The sequence below is a fragment of the Schistocerca gregaria genome, chromosome 3, assembly GCF_023897955.1.
Source record: "Schistocerca gregaria isolate iqSchGreg1 chromosome 3, iqSchGreg1.2, whole genome shotgun sequence".
Lineage (NCBI taxonomy): Eukaryota > Metazoa > Arthropoda > Insecta > Orthoptera > Acrididae > Schistocerca > Schistocerca gregaria.
Genome location: NC_064922.1, coordinates 527,264,070 through 527,286,944, shown reverse-complemented (window position 1 = coordinate 527,286,944; position 22,875 = coordinate 527,264,070). Strand labels below are relative to the sequence as shown.

The 22,875-nt window shown below is 38.0% G+C and overlaps 1 protein-coding gene across 1 annotated transcript in view; it reads right to left on the bottom strand.

The window, feature by feature from the left end:
- Window positions 1–22,875, bottom strand: part of LOC126354255 (uncharacterized) — a 205,147-nt gene that overhangs the window by 100,868 nt on the left and 81,404 nt on the right. The window contains exon 4 of the mRNA XM_050003772.1: window positions 10,591–10,701. Coding sequence (XP_049859729.1) covers window positions 10,591–10,701 — 111 coding nt within the window. The remainder of the gene's footprint in view (window positions 1–10,590; window positions 10,702–22,875) is intronic.

Here is a 22,875-nt window from a genome sequence, read left to right as displayed (position 1 = left end):
CCCATACTCCTCCTGGCCTCAACATTCTTAGTCACTGTCGTCCTTACCCAACCAGCCCCTTCCCTGTTTACATTCCAGCACTACACAGCCTTCATTCCACCATCGCACCCAGTCTTTCTACTTCGTGTTTGTCTGTCATCAATTTTTGATGAAGGCCTTACTGGCCGAAAGCTTTATTTGTGAGAGTTGTTTTGTTGTGCCAACATTTAATTGTTGTTGTATACTATCTTCTACAACTAACTGCAAATGTAGGAAAGAAGAAAGGCTGCTGAGCTATCAGCCAAACATCTGATACTGGAATTTTGTGCTGTGTTAGATTTATGGCTGTTAAATACAGCATTCTGTTGAACAGCCTGTGAATTTCTCCAACTCCAGATACAATAGATTTTTGGTCGATTCTAACAAACACATTGACTTTTTTATTGGGAGCTCAGAGTGGAAATGACACCACCTCCCATGCTATTTCCCAGTTCCCACAAATCCTTCAAAGCCCCAGCCTGGCCCAGTAAGTGAAAAGTTGCAGCTGGCACTTTTGTTGCTGGTCTCTCCACAATTAAGTACTACAAGGGGCATGACACTTATATGCAGAATGTCCCAAATGCTTGCAAACCCCCAAAATTTGTCTTGATTGTGAACATGCAACAGATGTCACTGCCACAAGAAGAAGACATGACAAAATGATCAACTTCCTCTCTCAACAGTGCAAGGCACACTACCTCTTGTAGGGATTTGGGGGTGGGGGGCTACATTTTATTTCTTCACTAATTTGCAGGCTTATTCCTTTTATTAACACATCTACATCCCCTGCCTCTGCCTCTTCAAGTAGGACATCATTTCTCCTCTGTTCCAACCCCAGTGTATAGACATAACATGAAACTGTTGGATGGGAAAAACTTCAAAATCTTTCCTTGTCTGCAGACTAACGGTGGACAGCTAGTCATTATAAAAACTCATGGTTCTTTTGATGGAGTACCAGTCAGGTAAGCCCTTGGCCAACACTTCAAAACTGCTAGTATTTTGCAGAGACTCAACTGATTCCACATAGGTTCTTGCGTTCTCTTGTCAACCTTCGATGTGCAGTACTTAACAGAATTCTGTCAGGCCTTAAATCAATTCCACCAACTTCGCAAACATTCTACAGAAATGTGTCAATATTTTTGAGGTTTTTCACGAAAAGGTGGTATGAAACTGACAGCATGAAAACGTTTATTATGCTAAAAGGTGGTGAAAGAAGAGAACAATCAACATGCCTTAAAGAATCACCAGGTGTTACCTGAAAGTTTGGATCCAGTAATTGAGCATATGGTGGCTTTTGTTTGGCTTTCCTCTGTTTCTGCAACTCAGTATTTCTAAGCTTCTATCCAGTTTTCCAAAGTTCTGAGCACATCACCACTGTCGTCTTTGCACTATCCTCCATTTTCAAGTGGGTAGTAAGCATTTCATTCACTTAAAACGTGAAGCAGAATTTAATTACAAACATGCAAAGAACTACACTACTTCCCTAAGACTCAGCACCTGATAACAAGAATACAACTTTTCTTCTCCATTGAATGCAACATTCTCAGTGTCCCCCACAGATGGGTTGGCGAATGCAAAAACTTGCTTAGTGACAGATTAGTCATGTCATTTGGAGATGTTGATATGGCAAGAAGCAGATGGTTCTGGGCAACAAACAATTGACCCTCACAGCACTTGACACATGGCATGAAAGGCAGGCTGCAATGAGGCAAGCAGCACTCTGTGGCAGTACTATACTGGGCAGCAGGTGAGCTCCGACATCAGGTAATAATCAGCAGGATGGTGTGGACTGGTTATGCGCAGACTGAGAAAAAATGAGGAATTTGCCAACCAAGGCAGCACAGCTTCGCCATGTGATGCCAATGTGCTGTGTCTCAGCTGCTCATCACATGAGAAACAGCATGGCTTGGCTAAGCCTCAACTTGCTTTTGACATCTGGACCACAGCACATGTTGCCATGAAAATTACTACCTCCCTTACAAACCAAAAAAGGGGGGGGGGGATTCCACTTATGTCACAATATTGTGCTGGATGTCAGAAGTAAAATTTCAGAATAATCAGGAATTTTGGGAGCCAGAGAGTGTGTGTTTTTCAATATAAAAGAAGTATTTAAGATAATTTTGGTTATATTATGACAATATGGTATACAACTGGGTGCACCTAGAAGTAGAGAGACAGGCCTCTAGCCAGGGAGGGTGGGCATGGAAAATCTTGTTTTGCAACAGAACAAAGCCTGAGAGCAATTAGCTGAGAGATGAGGATGTATGTCATGCTTCTCTGAAAGCTAGAGCCAGTGCATCTGTACTGTACTGGCATGTTGTCTTGCAAACAACAGGTGATTTACCTATCATATTTCTTAATGGCTAACCACAGTTAACAGCGATACATGTGGTCAGTTAATTTCAACTTTGAATCATGTTCTTCAAACTTGGATCTTTCCATATTCATTTCATGTGTTGCTACTTTTGAAGCTCAGTGGCACTACTGCTGTTGTTTTGATAAAGAAGCTTTACAATTAAGGCCCTGCTCATCTTGTCTAGACCCATGTTGACTGTCTGCAGGTAAAATGGATGCTCATGCTTGTGTTTCAATCTCATGTTGCTGTACCAATACTGGTGGCGAATGGCAAGTCATGACACTAACACTATTAACATTGCATTGTCAAGTTGGAACATCATCACTATGAAGTTGGGTACCCATACTGTACATAGGTTTCCACCTACAATGGCTCAAGTAGTGAAAGTTTAATTATAACTAAGCTGTGCACTTGTGATGAGTGATGGCCTGTTCTACTTTTTTAATTATCTCCATCACAAACTTCCCTTGTCGTAATAAATTATTGTTTATGATTAACTGTAGATAAAAAGTAATGAAATTTGCAAATATATAAAATTATAGCAGGTAAAAAAATAACAAAAATCTGTCAAATATTAAACATAACATCAGTTTGTTACTTTCAAGAAGAGTATTTTGAAGCTCATTTTAAAGACTTTACCTGGAGGGTCTCTGTAACAAACAAAACTTTTTCTAGCACAAATAAATCTGGTCATGCTAATGAAACAAAAATAAAGAAAACAGGTGGTGATGGGATTTAATAATAAGACGTTAAAGTGTGTACAGGCTTCATGCAAAACACCTCATTGTCAAGTTTATGTATTATTGTCTAGGATACCTGCAAATTAGTGATGTAGTTCAATGGAACTGATGACAAGAAACATCTCTGTGTAACAACTAACAGACAATCAGTACACTATGTTTTTTCCAAAGTTACTGTAAACATAAAATGGTTGAAAATTTTATTTTCTCCATGCTTTGAACTCAAGTAGCATGGAAAAGCTAAATGACTCAGATGGCCAATGACTCAGTCTTTAAATTTTAACAGTATGAGGAACACAAGAAGTGCACCCAATCTTAATATCTCGCTTACCTTACCATGAGCTTCAGTTTTACACTGATTTAAATTTGAGCAAAACTGTTGTAGTAATTTAATGACATTTTATAGCCCTTCACTGAAAATCTCTCAAAACTCTGAATTACTTGTATCTTCAGCCAAAAATTTGCACTGTTTCACTTTATTTGATAGGAAACATTTGTGAACTATTTAATTCAAATTGGTGATGCTCAGTTGGGGTAGATTCCTAGAACTGTCCTAGTTTACATGGACAGAAAATCAGTCCCAGTCTTCTCTTCAGTACTAATCTATGTACAAAAAGTCCTTTGTCGTACATTGATACTCATGATATGCTCTATACATTATTTAAGTAATGACAAATGTAATGTTGTGGCTTAAACCATTTTAATCCTTATCCATGAAGATGACCCATGACTGAAACTGGTTGGGTTTAAAATAAAAGCACCTGACTGTCAAACAGGCATTTTATACATTACTTGATGCCTGTTGATAGCCACATTTCAAAAATGTTCTTGCTTCAGTCTCACTGTTGAAAAATCTTAAGGTGTTAAAGTCTGCTCAGTTAATGAAAGATAAAACTGTATGTTATAAGAATACACAGTATTTAGTGGTTGCCCTACAGTATGACTCACAATTGCTAAACACTTCTACATCCCAGGGGTCACTGAATCTTCCCATTCAGCACCTGCTTCTCTGTACTCTGGAGTGGTAGATTCCCCTACAACCTATTTTGATGTCATAACTCACTTGTAGCAAACCTGTATGTCAGACTTCTACCTTTCCCTGCCCTTACCCTTATGTCAGTTTTCAGTGTCCACTTTCTCGTCACATTCGTCTTTCTCCTATTCAGCCCACATGTCCTTCTTGTTCCACTCCTCCCCCCCCCCCCCCCCCTCTTAGTGCCACATCACATCATACCTGTATTATTAGTCTCCTGTGCCACCTCATCTTCTTCATTTGACACAGATTACCTCCTCCCCCCCCCCCCTCCCCCCTCCTCATCCAGCCATCATTTGCACCATTGCTCCTTCTGTTTTATTGTCTTCATTAATATCTACTAATCTTTATTCTATCTTCATTTATCTTTGCCTATATTTATGCTAGCTTTAGCTCAAAATTTAATGAAGTATTTGAATTGACAAATACCATTTTCTTTGTTCTCTTATACATTCTTCAATGCCTGTCCGAGTTCTGTATGAACCGATCTACCACTCTTTGATAGACATAATATCTTCCTCCCCTGCTCTTATTTGTCCAGTTTAGAGATGGACCTCTACAAAGTCTACAACTGTAGTTGTGTGAGTCACATGTTGTTATCAATGAATGCATAAAAAGAGATCTTTTCAGAAAGTAAGTTCAATATGTCTGAGTTATTGTAAATAAAAACATGTGCTCCTTTTTTCTATTATACTCAAAAAGGTAAGTCTCATATGGTAAGGCATAAGGAAAGGCAAATTAGATTTTGCTGTTGAATGACACTTTTTGAGTTCACAATTTATCTGTGAAAAATATTTCCAATTTTATTTCTAGCAGTCATGTTCAATACTTGCACTCTATTTTATATAACTGTGTTAGTGAAACTAAGGATGTGTCATGTCTCAACAACTAAGTTCTGTAGGATCTACAAAAAACTTATTCTGTCACAAAAATTAATATTTATCAAGTCAATATTTTTGTGGGTACATTGCTTTGATTATTAAAGGTAATAATAATTTCATTAGTATATGTTAACTACTATACATATGTTATGATTTTAAGGCTGTGGATGACATTTTTTGCATGTACAAGTACTGATCAGAAATTAAGCCCTCATATGATTAAATCCAGCCTGTGTCCAAAAACAAAAGGTTGACAAATTATAAAATTAAACTATAAAATGTCATGAGATATATTTTTATTTCTATAATTTTTATGTTATGTTGGCACAGAAAACTGAAGATCTGTAATAGGTAAAAAAAGGCAGTACTAAAAATAGCATGTTGAACGTGAACAAAGCCAACTATCAAAAAGAATGATTGAAACTTTCAAAAAAGAATCATTGCATAATATAATCTGCCAATCCAAGCAGAATAAAGAGGCAGGAAAATGGCTTTCAATATGTTTAGTTAACTTTGGTACCATTGGAAAACTTTAGTCGCCTACAAAAACTCACACGTAGATGTATTGCATTATTTTCAAGTCTTCTATATTTTAATGTCGATTGTCATAAGTAAACTTGAGGAAATAGGTGCTGAAAGCTGAATTTTACGGTAATTCATGCAGTATATAAACCAGTTCTGTGAAGTTAGGATCAGGATGGTCTGCCACTCTTTACAACCTTCCATATCCAACCCCTCTTTCTGTTATAGCCATGAGCAACCAGTGAGTGGTGCACGGCGGAGAATGGAGACGTGATGCCACCAGGCAGGAAAGCTGCTGGAGGTATCACTAACAATGAACAGAGAGGACAGATGAACAAGCAGGGGACAACAGACACTATGACTGACCAGGACACAACATGAGACAAGCAAGCAAGAACGGATGCAATAAACACAGCAAGAAAACAACAACACAGGAACACTCCAAACAATGACAGTATGTATGTCAACATATGCAACTGGAATGCAGTATGGCCAAGATGCATGCACAAAACACAACAAGTACCAGAGTGCCGAAATAGCACCGCGTGGTCGCCTAAATACATGACCATGGGAAATGCGATTGGCCATGGAATTAATGCAGTACAGAGAGTGGCACACTCACATGGCAAGACTCAAAGTGTAGGCATGCACCGGAGCACAGCGACCCATAGTGGGTACCCAGGTCTATACCTTCTGGCATGCATTCAACTTCCGTGTATTCCGACACCAGGCTTTCTTCTTTAAAAAAAGAAAAGCTCGAACTAGAACTTTATGTGATGAGTGTTTTCATCAGCAGTACTATGAGCTGCCCCTCCTGAGGTTGAGTATCAGCCAGATTTTATGTCTCTTCATAATTTTAACAATTTTTCAATTGGATTTTCCATTTAATTTAGTAAATACATCTGCAATTAATTTTAAATTAAGCATTTGAATTGACTGTCTTTATTTAAGGCCTTACATCTTCACAAAAAATTATTTTATAGTCTTGGCAACTGGTGACACCATCAAATGATATGGCCAATTTTGGCATCATTTTCTGTTCCATAATTTAGCAAAGTTCAGTTCACAGAATACTATATGTATCATTCCCAAATTCTACTTCTTTTCTTTCCTATCGTTATGTAATATACTGAGGGAAAAACAGAAAAAAAAACACTGATTCAGTACCATCCTGAACTGCACAAAGGCCTGTTCTTCATACTATTTCATTTTAATTTTTTGCTTTGAAACCTTCATATTTTCTTCATCTTCCATGAAGTGTACATGCTCTATTTGTCACACTCACACACATTATGCAAAATTGAAATTTTAATTTTCTGTGCTTTCAGTATCTTAAAAAATGGCAAGTTGTAGCATAGAAATGGCCACACTTCTGTGGATGTTATTTCCCTTTTTTTATATCTCTTGGTCATCAGTTCAAAGACAGTTTGAATATAGCTCTTCATACTACTCTACTGTGTGCAGATCTCTTCATTCATGTGTAACTGTTGCAACTCACATCTACTTACACCTGCTTACTATAATCTAGCCTTGCTTTCCATCTACAATTTTTATTCCACATACTGTCCTTCATTATAAAATTAATTATTATTTGATGACCCAGGACATGTACTGTCAATTGATCCATCATGTCCCACAATAGGGGTGTTATTAGGGCACATCCATTTTTTCTGAGAAGCTATTCCATACAACTTGGTGTGAGGACAGGCATAAATAATGATGAATATGGTATTTAATTGTGTAAATACAACTATTAGAATACCTAGAAAACACTTGTAGAGAGACTTGTGTGATTATCTACTTCATTCTGTCACTAAAAATTAAATCTATCCATACACTCAAATTTGCATTAAATGATTTATATAACAACAATAATCATCAATATTTGATAATATGACGTAATTGGATAGATAAAAAAGATTACTCACTAAGCGGTGGTAGGAGCCATGTTGCTTTATTAAATGATTTAATAACTCTTGTTTTCCTCAAATAACTCATTAGTATCAGACTTACATAATTAGGTATCTTTTCTTGACTGTCACTTTCCTCATTTGTGTATTCACTTGAAGTTTAAAGGGCTTTCTCTCTCACACACACACACACACTGTTACCAATATTTCCAACTAGGTTGATGAGGCCCACACCTGGTTCCACCTGTGCTAACTTCTTCATCTCAAAGTAGCACTTTCAATTTCATTTGTTGGCTATATTTTAACATTATCCTACAATTTGTAAATTCTACAAATACATTGTCTACTGTAGAAGTAAGAGATGTCCTATCATCCTGTCCATTCTTGTCAACATTTTCCACATATTCCTCTCTTTTCAAATTCTTTGCAGAACCAATTCCTTCTATAGCATGATGTCTTAAATGCTTTCTCCAAGACTATGATTCACTTTCATACACCACTTTCCTCCAAATGTACACTATCAAATTAAGGCTGATGTTTGATACTAGTTGACTTCTTTTGGCCAGGAACACTCTACTTGCCTTTGCATTTTTATCTTCTCTTTGTTTCATCCTCCATGTGTTTTTTTTTATTTTATTTCAAGGTACCAGAATTCCTTCACTTCATCTATTTCATGATTACCAGTTTTGATGTTAAGCTTGTCACTAATCTCATTTCTACTATGCCTCATTACTTATTATCTTTCTTCAGGTTAATGTCAACTCATTCTGTGTGTTCATCAGATTTTCCATTCAATTCAACAAGTTCTACAATTCTTCCCCACTTTCAATGATGATAGCAGTGCCATCATCAAATCTTATCATTGATATCCTTTCACCTTGAATTTCAATCCCACTCCTGACCCTTCTTATATTCCTTTCATAAAAGAAATAATCATATATTAATACTGTTAAGCACAGCTTGAATCCATATAATTAGCATAAAGGGTTAATGGTGTAACAAGCCCCTTAATACTTCATCTAAATGATAAGAGTTAACTTTCAATTCTGTGGAGCCCTGAATTTGATCTTTTAATATGAAATTAAGTTTTTCTTTATGTTCAAACTTTCATTCCTAATTGCGCAATGAGCAAAACTAAAATTCACAATTATTAATATTTTATAATCTTATTTCTCTGACATATATTGATAAAAGAATTAAATTCGTAGGCTGCCAGGAAAACTATCAAGGAGATAAATGACTTCTTTTGTGTGATGCTTTTATTTGCCAAATAATGCATCTGTCTACTCAGGAATGTTTGATGATGATTTTTTTAAAAGATTTATTGAATGTTTCTACTAAGATACCAAATGTTTTCTGAAGGAGAATTCAGTTCAATTCAAATTCATATTTGGAATATTTATGGTATAGATCTGAGGAGGACCTGTATGTCAAACACATCTTTGCAAAGCAAGAGAGTAATCATTTGGAAGAAGCTTTTAGGTAAGTCAGTAATTGTTCCCCGTGAACCATGAACCTTGCTGTCAGTGGGGTGGCTTGCGTGCCTCACTGATATAGATAGCTTTGCTGATGACATATATCCAAGGGTACTAGCTTTTGTAAGAAGGCAGCTAGAATAGTCATTTATAGAGTAATAGTTTTCTAAAGTTATTTCAAGATCAGTTTTCTTTTTGTTGCTTTTGTTAAACATTTTATTAATATTTGCATGATGAAGTGACGTAAATGCATCTGTGAATAATGATTGGTGTAGGACATTTTTAGTGTGAAAATAGCCTCAAAAGATTATTTTGACTGGCTGGTCATTTTGAAAAACCAATCAGAGTTAAGCATTTCCTCCGCGCTGGCAGTAGTTATTGGCTCTGGAAGGAATGGCACTGGTCAGTCGCTAGTCAGCTATAGAATGTGCAGGTCATGTTGAACACTTCCGTCTTTATTATGTTTAAAATGAAGACATGATTGGGTTCTCACGTCCATATTATGTGGCTGTAATACCATATTATGTGGCTGTAACAGCAGTTGCGTTTACAGACAGTTTTGTGAAGTTTGGTAGTTTTTGGATTGTTTTGTTGGAAAGAGAACTGCATGTGAACTTTCAGCCTTTCTAAAATTCCATGTGGTATGTTTCATATTCCTCTATGGAATATTTGGTGAGCAATTTCTTTATTAGATATCCACTGAAAAAGGACCAAATGTGAAACTCATATATTGTAGCAAATTAATGACTGTAAATTGTGTGATAATTTGGGTTGGACTTAAGTACATTCCTGGCTGCCTTGTGTGTGTACTGGGTTATCTGAACTGCGAGCTGAGGACAGTGATATTACTCATTAATTAAATACAGGCTGATGCAAAGTTTTATTTTGAACATAAGGAAATGAAAGAACATGTTGAAGAATTTTGACGTTTTTCTAAAGAGATGAAGCAATTGCCCTCCACCCCAAAATTGTTATAAGATATTACAGGATAGTTTTCTACCAGAGTTCACACGGTCTTTGTAAACGTAATTACTGCGGGGGTTTTCTTCAATGTTGCTTTTAAAGCCATCTGAAGGGTATCTACACATGCAGAGAAACTGGCTGGTGACCAGATGCCGTAGTGAGGTAGGTGGAACTTGTGTAGTGCACAGTACGATGAGAGACAGTGATCAAACATTCACGCAACACAATGCGACTTTTAACCTGCCATGCTGCAACAGCAAAAACAAAGAAAAACAACAAAAAACTTTGGGAGCAGTTTTAGTTGATTTGGTGTTGAGCACACAGATCTTTTTTCTTTTTTTAGTAGTTATGCTGAGATTTTTCGAACATACACCTCCTCAAATTTTATACACTTCATATATAGTCTCAACACAATCATACTAATTCTTAAGCATAGCACACTAGCATTAGTTGATGGAAAACACTTACCTGCTTTTGAAATTTGACAGCATTATATTTTCTTACTGATTAAAGTAAGCAATAATTTTGGTATTTATAGACCCTTTTAACTAAACTGAATTTTTTGTTGATATTTTAGAACAATTTGAGAGTATTGACATGTATAAACTATTTTCTTAATGAAAACATTCAGCTTTTACAGCAAGTAAATTGTCTTTCATTCTACACATTTTTATGAACATAAGGTTACTTACATATATTTAGGCAACGCAAGCTCCTGTACTCTTTTGTTACTTATAGCTCTCATAGCTGTTGGTGATGCATAGTGGCCTCCTGGATACATACCAGTGAGATGTTCAGCAGGCCTGTCAAGTAATGTCAATCATTTAGCAATGGAAAATATGGGTTTAAATTTGTGTAATAAGTAATAATTATCTCATCAATTAGATTGGACATCAGTCTCTTATTCACAAAAAATTATCATAAGAAAACCTTAATAGCTAAAAAAAGTTGTAATGTACTTGCAGTTAACCCATAAAGAATCAATGATGGACTATTCTTGAGCTGTCAACCCAGCAACAGAATAATTTTGAAACAGTGCTTCAAAACTTTTTCTATTCATCTCCCTAAGATCATAAAATTTTCATAAACAAGGAATTATTTTGTATTTTACATGTAACATAATGCAAATGGTTGTGATGGAATCCTCCTTTAAGTCAGTGTGCTATATGTTTTGAGATTAATATCATTTGGGAGGTTTCTACTTCTTTATTTGGTTTAGAGTAGTCTGTGCACTATCTGAACAATATCAGATTGTCAATATTTTTGTATTAAGAGACCAAAATATAATATATCTGACTAACATTTCTTTACAAATCTGTATTATAAGTCACCATTTTTCAAAAATCAAGGATCCTGTTTAGATTATTTCTGGAACCTGTATTTACAACATTTTTGTATTTTTAGCAAAATATACTACTTTGATATTTTGTTAATTTTTCATTTCAATGTGTGAATTATGCTTGCCTCTACTCTCATGGTATCTCTAATGACCAAGTAGTTAAATCCTAATCTTCCTTCCTCTTCCTCTTCCTCTTCCTCTTCTTCTCTCATGATTATTTACAAAACTGCATATGCCAAGCTTTTTAAATACACATGAGCACTGCTCACTCACTGGTCATCGTGCAGAAGAGGTATTCTTGCTTCAGATGACAGTGCTAATTCTTGAGGCAAAAGAGGATTTATTTTTGGTTTTTTTGTTGCGAGAAGAAGAAACTTTTGATACAGACTGGTATTATAGTTTAACAGTTGCAACCAAGCACCTGTGATCAAGCTGAGATAATAGTAATAAATCATTTAACTGGAGGAGGTATGCTGTGTTAGCTCTATAAGACCACTGCCTGTTGCACTTAAGAATTTTCTGTGAGAATTTTCTGTGCCTTGGTGGTCTTGCTTTGAAGTTCCTAAGGTATGGTAAACAAGAAAGTTTACTCTAAAGAATGAGGACAAAACTTTGTACTGATGATTTAACATTCAGTAAGGCGACTATCATTGTCAATGCATGTGGGTGGTAAATGTGACATTGAGCAATGGAAATGAATGTATACAGTTTTTTTTCTGTTGATGAAACCACAGCATAGAGTTCTCTCAACCTATAGTGAGTTGCAAATGGCATATTGCTTTTATAGTGCTGAAAGTGGTCTAATTACTGTAAAATTATCCATGGAGGCCAAAATTGACCTCCAAATAACGGGAAATATGTATTCAAATGGTATTTCAGAGTTTTACAAGATCAACAAAGATACTCAGAAAGTGGTGTTTGCACATGATGGCCTGTTAGAAGTGGCTGAAAGACAATTCAAGTTATCATTTGTGGGACAATATCTCCTGAAAATATAGTGGAAATGATTAAGAAGGTGACTAGATATTCAAGAGCATGAGAAGAAGTTTAGTACCTTAATGATACTTGTAATTATTACTTCCAACCGAGAAACATTTTGTACAAAGCTGGCTATTAAAGATGTCAAAAATGAACTTCTATTTAACACTGTTTGCCTACATGACACTAAATGGAGAGTCTGCAGTATGAAATATTACAATTTATATTCCTAATTGGGGAAGTAATATTACAAACTGCATAGCATGCTGTGTGCCCTGTGATAGGTACGTGCTTGTACAAAGGCACATCAGTAAGTAGCTGCGTTTGAAGACATATGTCACTGCTACTGCAAGTTGGTGTTACTACTGCATGTTACCATCTATTACATGATGCTACAACAGAAAAGACAATGATTAATAGATTAGCCTGAATTTGGAAGGCAATTCAGTAAGCTGCGGCCGGCCTGCCACAGTGGTCATGTGTGCATGGGATGTGCTTCTGTGAATGCACGAGTGCTTTCTACTTAACAAGAATGCCCTTTGGCTGAAGGACAAAATGTACAGCAGACTTTTTGTTGTGCCTATCTGTGACTCAACCTTCCTCTATCTGGTGAGTAGCAATCTATCCTTTTCATAATATTGATGTTATTCCATCCTGGAATTTTCATTGTTTGAAAAGTACAGTACCATTCAGCACTCAGTATTTTCCTTTTGGATAGGGAAATGTGTACCAAGGTACAAGTGATATATACACTATTATACAAGTGAAATCTGTGCTGTTTATAGCAATTCTTCAGAACCAGTTACTAATTAGATATTGTTTCAACAATATTATGAAAATGATAGTTGCTACTCACCATATAGTGAAGATGTTGAGTCACAGATAGAAACAAAAAAAGACTGTCACAAAATGAGCTTTCAGCCAATAAGGCCTTTGTCAAAAATAGATAAAATACACACACACACACACACACACACACACACACACACAAATGCAACTCACACATACATATGACCACAGTTTCTGGCAGCTGAAGCTAGACTGTGAGCAAAATGTATGATGGGGGAGTCAACAGGGAAGGAATTAGGAGGAGGCTGGGGTGTGGAGTGGGACGGATAGCAGGGTACGGGTGGGGGACTGTAAAGTGCTACTAGTAGGTGTGTGCAGGCATGAGGTGGAGAGAGGATAGAGCAGCTAGGTGTACTCAGCAGGTTAGGCAGAGGTGAGGGAGAGAGGAATTGGTGGAATAGAAGGCTGTTGGCTTGTTCATGTTGGAATGGGAACAGGGAAGGATCTAGATGGGTAAGGACAATGACTAATGAAAGTTGAGGCCAGGAGGGTTACAGGAACATAGGATTGTTGCAGAGAGAATTCCCACCTGTGCAATTCAAGAAAGCTGGTATTGGTCGGAAGTATCCAGATGCACAGGCTGTAAAGCAGTTATTGAAATGAAGAATGTAGTGTTGGCCGGGTTGCTCAGCAACAGGGTGGTTCAGTTGTTTCTTGGTCACAATTTGTCAGTGGCCATTCTTTTGGATAGAGAGTTTGTTGGTTGTCATTCCCACATAGAATGCAGCACAGCAGCTGACTTGTAGATTACATGACTGGTTTCACAGGTAGCCCTGCCTTTCATGGGATATGTGATCTTTGAACTGGAGTAGGCAGTGGTGGTGGTGGGAGGAGAGGTATATGGGACATGTCTTGCATCTATGTCTATTGAAGGGATATTAGCCATGAGGCAAGGGGTTGGGAGCATGGGTTGTACAGGGATGAAAAAGGATACTGTGCAGGTTTGCTGGATGGCAGAGTACCACTGTGAGAGGGGTGGGAAGGATAGTGGGCAGGACATTCTCGTTTCAGGGTACGACAAGAGATGGTTGAAACCCTGGTAGAGAATATAATACAGTGGCTCCAGTCCTGGGTTGTACTGTGTCACAAGGAGAATGTTCTTCTATGGTCAGATGGTGGGACATTGGGAGATGGTGGGTGATTGGTAAGATAAGGCGTGGGAGATCCTTTTTTGCACATGTTTGGGAAGGTTATTACGATATGTAAAGGCCTCAGTGAGACCGTCAATATATTTTGAGAGGGACAGTTCGTCACTGCAGATGCGATGGCCATGGGTGGCTAGGCTGTATGGAAGGCACTTCTTGGTATGCAGCTGGCAGCTGTTGAAGTGGAGGTATTGCTGGTGGTTGGTAGGTTTGATATGGACAGAAGTACAGATGTAGTCATCTTTGAGATGGAGGTCAGCATCAAGCAAGATGGTTTGTTGGGTTGAGTACGATCAGGTTAAACCAATTTTGGAGAAGGTGTTGAGGTTCTGGAGATATGTGGATAGGGTGTCCTCACCCTTGATCCAGATCACAAAAATGTCATCAATGAATCTGAAACAGCTGAAGGATTTGGCTTCTTGGTGTTTAGAAAGTATTCTTCTACATGGCCCATGAATAAGTTGGCAGAGGATAGTGCCATGTGGGTGCCCACAGCTGTACCCCCAGTTTGTTTGGAGGAGATGTACTTGTAGGTGAAGATGGTAATTGGTCATGGAAACTAGGAAAGTGATTGCTGGTTTGAAATACACTGGGTATCAAGAAAAGTAGTGTTTATCAGAGGTAAGGTCATGGGCATTCAGGAGTATAAAGGTCGGTGGTATCAATAGTGTCTAGCAGGGCACAGTGTGATAAAGGAACAGAAACTGTGGAGAGTCGATGGAGGAAATGGTTGGTATCTTTTATACAGGAAGGTAGACTGCAGGTAATATACTCAAGGTGTTGGTCTATGAGAGCATAGATTCTCTCAGTGGGGGCACAGTAACGGGCATCAATGGAGTGTACTGGGCTGTTGGTTTTATGAAATTTAGGAAGCATGTAGAAGGTAGGAGTGAGGAGAGAGATGGACTCCAGGAAGAGGTTCTGTAATGAGCCTAAAGACTTGAGGAGAGGCTGGTGATTTTACTAGATTTCTGGAACAGGGTCACTGTGACAGAGTTTGTAAGCTGGATTTTGCCATGTAATCCTTGTGGTTCAAATCAACAATGTTGGAGCCTTTGTCAGTAGGTAGGATTATAAGGTCAGAATCAATTTTTAGGTTGTGGATTGCGATTCTTCCTGTGGATGTAAGGTTATCTTGAATTTTGAAAGATTTGGGGAATGGTGGTGATGCAAGGTTCAAGGATTTGGAAAGTTAACACCGAGTGATCCAGGGGCAGTGGGGATGGACCCTGATTGGACAGAGGAGTAAAAAGAGTCAGGCAGGGATCAACATTGGTCTTTGGTTGAGTCTGATTGATAGGGTTGGTGGTGAAAAAGTGTTTCTACTGTAGTGGTGGAGAGAAGGTCTTTAACAAGTCCTCCATGATTGAATTTTGGGAGCGGAGCAACAGGTGAAGTGTTTGGAAAGGACTGATATTGCTGCATGGCTAAGGCTTTTGAAGGAAAGGTCTGTTTAAATTCTTGATTCTGTGTGGTGGTGGAAGGGAATTTTGGAGGGTTGGGTAAATGTAGTAGGTCTGCGAGACAGTGTTTGTAAGTTATCACAGGATGTGGGCGAGGTGGCGGACAGTAGTAGTCCAAGTAAGGTGTAGGAAGTGAGTATGGTGGAGAGGTTTTTAAGGTGGTGTTGTGCATGTTGTTCTAGTCTTTGGAGGGCAAGAGTTTCAATGTGTGTTATGGGATGCAGGAATTTGGGATTGCATAGGAGGAGAATTTTATGCAAGGAGAGAAGATATTGTAAGGAGATTTGGGCTTCATTGATATGATTTTGTAGGACTATGTTGTTCAGGGCTAAGGACTGGCAGAATCTGAACAGATGGAGGTCATTGTGGATACACAATTGACAGCTGGATATGGGTAATTTGATGGTAAGGCTATTTGGAGGATTCCATGAGCCAAGCAACAATGCAGGAACAGTATTTGGGACTGTATTCTGGCTAGAGATAAGGAAATTTTTCTGTAGTGGTGCAGATGGAAGGAGCACAGACTCATTTCAGTGGAAAAACATGAGAGCCCTCACCTACATAATCCTGTAAAACCATATCAACCAAGCCCAAACCTCCTTGCAAATCTTCTCTCCATCCATTGATCTCCACATCAAACCTACCAGTCACCAACAATACCTCCACTTTGACAGCTGGCACCCATTCCATAGTAACAAGTCCCTTCCTTACATCTTAGCCACCCATGGCTGTCGTATCTGCAATGACAAGCGGTCCTCTCCCTGGGATATATCCTATGTTCTTGTAACCATCCTGTCCTCAACCTTTGTCAGTCATTGTCCTTGCCCATCTAGCCCATTCCCTTTTCCCATTCCAGCACAAATAGTGCTCTATTCCACCAATGCACCCAGTCTTCTTACTTCTCTCCTTTTCTGCAACCCCCGCTCCCCACCTCTCCTCCACCTGCCTTCTAACCTCCTGAGCGCACCTAGCTGCCCTACCGTCTCTCTCTCTCTCTCTCTCTCTCTCTCTCTCTCTCTCTCTCTCTCTCTCTCTCTCTCTCTCTCTCATCCCTGAATGCTCCCACTAGCAGCACTTTACCATACCCCACCCCTACACTGCTATCCCTACACTCCTCACCCCAGCCTCCTCCTTACCCCCATCCAGTTACATCTCCCAGTATCCCCTACTGCCCTCAGTCTGGATTCAGCTGCCAGAGACTGTGGTCATGTGTGTGTCAGTTGTGTTTGTGCAAGTGTGTGCATGTTTGTCAGTTGTCTATTTTTGACAAAGGCCTTGTTGGCCAAAAGCTCATTTTGTGACAGTCTTTTTTTGGTGCCTATCTGCAACTTGGCACCTTTCCCATATGGTGACTATCAATTATCCTTCTTGTAATATTGTTACATTCCTTTCTGGATTTGCCGTTGTTAGATATTGGTTCAATGAATTTATATGTGGCTGACTAACCAGTTTCCAAGAGGATGACGCAGGATGCTTGGCAGATGTGGTTACCAAAGAAGCAGGCAAAGTAGCACAGATCATAGGTTGCTATAACTGCTGATGGTGAACAACAACCAGTTGCAGCTTTCAACATTAAAGCTGTATCTGGAACAACTTAAGTGAGATTCAAAAGACATATTGCATTGAGTTGTCATATTTTGTGGGATTATAATCTAACATTATGCTCCAGAAAAAATGCAGAAATCAAACCAGTGACCTACTTCAAGTGAATCCCCTCAGAAGAAGGTACAGATGGGCCAACTAAATGAAAATATGGCAACAATTTTTTGAGATACAAAGGCTGTCATGCTCACCAACATAGTAGGAACAGGTAAAACTGTCAGTGAACAACACAACTGTGAGATATTGAAAAAAATATGGTCCCATTTTGCATAGAACTAATTGGTGTTTTGCCAAGATAATGTGTCAGGACATTCATCAGAGGCTGCATTCTGAATGGCTAATTGCTGCCCCATGTCTTGTTTTTGACAGTGATTTCTTTCTCCTTTTACCAAAACATGAAGAAATGGATTGAAAGTAAAATATTTTGCTCAAATGACAAGGTCATCATCAAGACAAAGGAGTACCATGAAGTTTATCATTCCTATTGTATTTTGTTTATTAAGGGGTCAGAGATTTAAAAAAATGGCAAAGACATTGCTGAAAACATATGTCCCTAAAAGAAAACTATGTTGAAAAATTAATAATTTTTAATTTGAAAAAAGAAATGACATCTTAATACCTATCACTGGTCTCTACTGAACTGTCCTCATAAGGTGGTGTAGAACTCCAGGGTCACACAGTGGCATTTGTCTTTGATAGATGTGGCCACATCATGTTTAGCTTTCTTCCTATTAAGATCATCCTCTCTGTGTACGCACGACCAGTTGAAGGCCCAAGAGATACAAGTTGCAGCTCAAGGTTCCAAGCTGAGAGGGGTACCACAGGTACCCAGGAGTAAAATACACAAAACTATCCAGTAAACTTGGGTCCACAATTTAGCCATTTGTGAGGTCACTGCAAATATGTGGTTATATGCTGTCACTAGCTACAGTATTAAATTCTATCCTGTTTAGAACAAATGTATTTGAAGTGTAAATTTATTGATTAAGTCCCCATCTAATAAGACACAAAATGTCACCAGATGTCAAAGATTTGATCTCAGTGTCTATTCTTTCTGCTGAAAGTTCTGCGCAAAGCTCATTATCTTATATTACAAGTCTTATTGAAAAATTTCTCATTAGTTTGGATGCTTATGAATCCTCTCAGTTTTACTTATATCTGTAATTAATAGTGAAAGGGCTTCTTAAAACTCAAGAAATATCTTAGGTCAACACTTTCTCAAGGACAGCAATGTGGTCTGCCAGCTATAGTCACTGAAAGTGGTAACTTGAAATCAAGAAATCAGACCATATTTTGAAGGATTTTTCTAAGCTAAAGGCAAGAAAAATGGCAAAATTAGCAAGGAAAAAATCATTAGCACATATATTCAACAAATGCTGGACTTAAACATGGCTTTATTAACAGAAATTTCTCTGTAGTATCACACACAAATTTGTTTTTCTTTTCAGTTGCATACATAAAAATTTTAACCATGTTATCAATTTTTAATTACTTTTTTGGCAAATTTTGCAAAATTTAACTACTCACTGATGAATTTTCTCACATAAATCTTACTCAGTTAAACAATGTCATATGTTTAACACATCCATATAAAATTCAATTATATTTTTGTGTTTGTGTCCCACTTCCTCTGATGGCAAGTGAAATAATTTGTAATTTACAGAATTAAAAACTTCTACCACTAAAGCAAAAATTAACAGAATTTTTATATTTTCATTCTTTCCTCTTATTTTAATAGATAGCATATTTATAATGAAGCTAGAACAATGCAATAGATCCAATTATTTCTGCTTTCACTAAGAGCTTTCAACAGTCATGTGGAAATAAATTTTTTCCTCTTTCAATAATTAGCACTCGAACAAGATGCAGAGATTTATTTCTGTTACAGAGGAATGTCTATGCAGCACTTACTTTAAAAGAAAACACAATCCATGCTATATTCACGGAAAGGAAACTAATGTCGGAGGTATAGGTGGTGGGGGTGGGGGCCATTAAATGATATGTTTGAATGTGTAGAAAAATATTTTCAAACCAACCCTGTGTATAGGTTAAGCCAATACACTTTTAGCACAGAGATAGGGAATTTTTTGGTAAATCCCTTTGGGACAAATGTACATGGGCCTAACCTGTGCCAAAAGCCTGAGTCCCTCTCCACAAAACTTCCAACTGTATGTGTTTCACTGTAATTTGTGAACAATGTTATTGGTGAGATTTTATTTTGTTCACTTCCTTGTCTTTCTATATGTGTAGCATTTTACTGAGGGTTGATTGAGCATCTAGTTGGTTTCCTAGGCAGCCATTGACATCCCTATTGTCTGTTACTTTAAGTTCTGAAGACCATTTGGACGGCTGGGCACATATTTCCTTCTCTTCACTTTATTCCTTCTTCCCAGCTGTTTGTGATTCAATGCCGAACCTTGAACCTTTGTTTTAAGGGAATAGAGTTCTCAAATATTTATTAACTTACTTCAGGGATATGGGCTTGAGCTATGAAGTATACTTGTTTAAAATTTTCTACTGGTGTGGGGGCAAGTATTTATCTTTTGGCCCAGTGATTCAGCTGCACTTGTAGATAGAATTATTCATGCCAGCATTGCTTGGTAAGGTTCGAGATTGCTTTCTAATAGATTTTTCTGGCTTCAGAATATGGTAATCACTATGTAACCTTTATTTTCTGTAACTATTTTTATTCTTTAAATGTAGTATATTCACAAGCTTTGGTGGTGACAATCATGATGTATCTTCCTCATATGCTTCCTTTCTGTATTTACCATAAGTGGCTCACCAATTGTAGGACATGGTGATATGTCCTTGGTGCTGACATCTGAAACAGCAGAAGAGCTGAACCACACAGCTGCCCGTCAGAAGCACAAAACCAGTGTTACTGTGCCCTGGAAATGTAAGTGAACTTTTTGTCAAATAAGTTCTGTTCTTTTGCAGCTCATTACTTATTTTTGTTGGTATGTTTCTAACTTCCAAGAATCCTTCTTCACTGTAATGCTCTTCCTTAAATTATTGAATCATTAGTGTATCAAACCATTATTTGTTACAGTATCTTCACTGACATTCTGAAGTTCTCATATGAATTGATATTCAGTGTATGTCTCTGCATTTTAAATGTTATTGGTCAGTTGAAATGCAAACCTTTCAACCAATAATATTCCATTTATGTGTCCTCCTACTCCTTTAAATGTTCCCATTATGCCTTTACTAATGAGAAAACTATTTTATGAAACAATATTATATTCTTAAACAAGGCTCACATTTGAGTAGTCATTTCTGGCATCCAACACTCTAAGATGTCTTCATTGGTTGTGGGTAGTTACATCCAGATGATACACAAATCTCATTCGGATAGTTTTCATTTTACAAGAAAAAAGCGGTAAGACCTCTATGTATACCTCAGGAAATAAGAGTCATCTAGACAGAGTTTCTTATATCTGTGATTCCCCAAGGCAGTGTTATAGACCCTCTGCTGTTCCTTGTCCATATGAACAATTTAGGAGACAATCTCAGCAGCCATCTTCAGTGGGTTGCAGATGATGGTCTCATTTATTGTCAAGTAAAGTCATCAGCAGATTAAAACCAATTCTGAGCCAATTTAGATAAGATACATGTATGGTGCTAAAACTCACAAAGACTATAAATACAACAAAATATCTAGGAATTACAATTACAAACAACTTAAATAAGAAAGAACACATAGAAAGTGTTGTGGGCAAGGAAAACTACTGTGTTTTATTGGCAGAACACTTAGAAAATGCAAGAAATCTATTAAAGAGACCTTGCCCATTCTCTTTTGGAGTACTGTTATATGGAGTGTTTGACCCTTGCCGGATCTTAATGGACTTCATAAAGGAAGTTCAAAGAAGGGCAGCACATTTTGTATTATTGAGAAATAGAGGAGAGAGTGTCATGGAGATCATACAGGAGTTTGGTTGGAAATCATTAAAAAAAAAGGTGTTTTTTTGTTGCAGCGAGATGATTTCATGAAATATTAATGACAAGCTTTCTCATTTCAATGGGACAATATTTTGTTGATGCCAACCTACATAGGGGGAAATGGTCATCATAATAAAATAAGGAAAATGGCAGTCTATCCCATGAGTGCTTGTTTCCACATAGGGCTGAAGGTTTTTCTACTTTTTTTTGTATAGGCTGCGCTCATCCTCACAGTGCATATCAGAAATATGGTGTCAGACCAGCCCTTAGACAGAGGCCCCTGGCTTCACTATACACTCACCCAGCCGTTTGTGGCCACCAAGCTTCTTCGGGAAAAGAAGAGGTATATTGTTCCCAGAATGAGATTTGCACTCTGCAGCGGAGTGTGCGCTGATATGAAACTTCCTGGCTGATTAAAACTGTGTGCCCGACTGAGACTCGAACTCGGGACCTTTGCCTTTCGTGGGCAAGTGCTCTACCAACTGAGCTACCGAAGCACGACTCACGCCCGGTACTCACAGCTTTACTTGCAGAACTAGCACTCCTGAAAGAAAGGATATAGCGGAGGCATGGCTTAGCCACAGCCTGGGGGATGTTTCCAGAATGAGATTTTCACTCTGCAGTGGAGTGTGCGCTGATATGAAGTTTCGCAGAAGAGCTTCTGTAAAGTTTGGAAGGTAGGAGACGAGATACTGGCAGAAGTAAAGCTGTGAGTACCGGGCGTAAGTCGTGCTTTGGTAGCTCAGTTGGTAGCGCACTTGCCCGTGAAAGGCAAAGGTCCTGAGTTCGAGTCTCGGTCGGGCACACAGTTTTAATCTGTCAGGTATATTGTTGTTGATAAGATTGATGATAAAAACTAATCATAGTGGAGTCACAACTATTGTGTCTTCAAGGAGATGTCTATGTAAGCAATTTAGAAATAAAGGCAACAGCTCGCAGAACAGTACAAGTATTGAGTTGCCAAGAGGCACAAACAGAAGCTTCTGAACCATTTTTTTTTTAAATTACCTGGACCACCCCCCTTCCTTCTCTTCTCCCCCCCCTCCCCCCACCATACATGTGTGCATGTGTATAGAGGGTGGCGGGAGGGGGGATGTGCACTCTTGCTTGAAAAAAGATTTGCCAAAACCTGTGTGCCTGTCTATGACACCATGTTCTGCTATTATACTGAAATGTATTTAAGATATATCACATTTATCTTCTGCAGAATAAGTTAAATGATACCATTCTTGTGTTATTCTGCTTGTTCTAATAATTTACATCACATTCTCATTGAATGAAACAGTTTTTGTGCACTCATATCTTTCACAGACATCTGAGTAGACTCAGTTTCAGAAATCATGATTTTTACATGATAGTTTTTACACATGCACTCCTCCTTTGCAAAATTTCTGCAGGATTGTGATTTTACAAAATTTAAATTATACTAGGTTCGAGATTCAGGATGTAGAAGACTAATGTTCTACTCTCACTGCCTGAACTGAGATAATTACTAGGGTCATTCAATAAGCAAACAGAAACAAACAGTTATACAGAAAAAATTTTTTCTCAAATTAATATAATTTTTTTGTCTGTTTTTCAATCTCCACTGAACCTGATGACACATAAAGCTTGTTTCATCCGATAAAAAGCACAAAAAAGAAAGATCAAGGCTGTAAG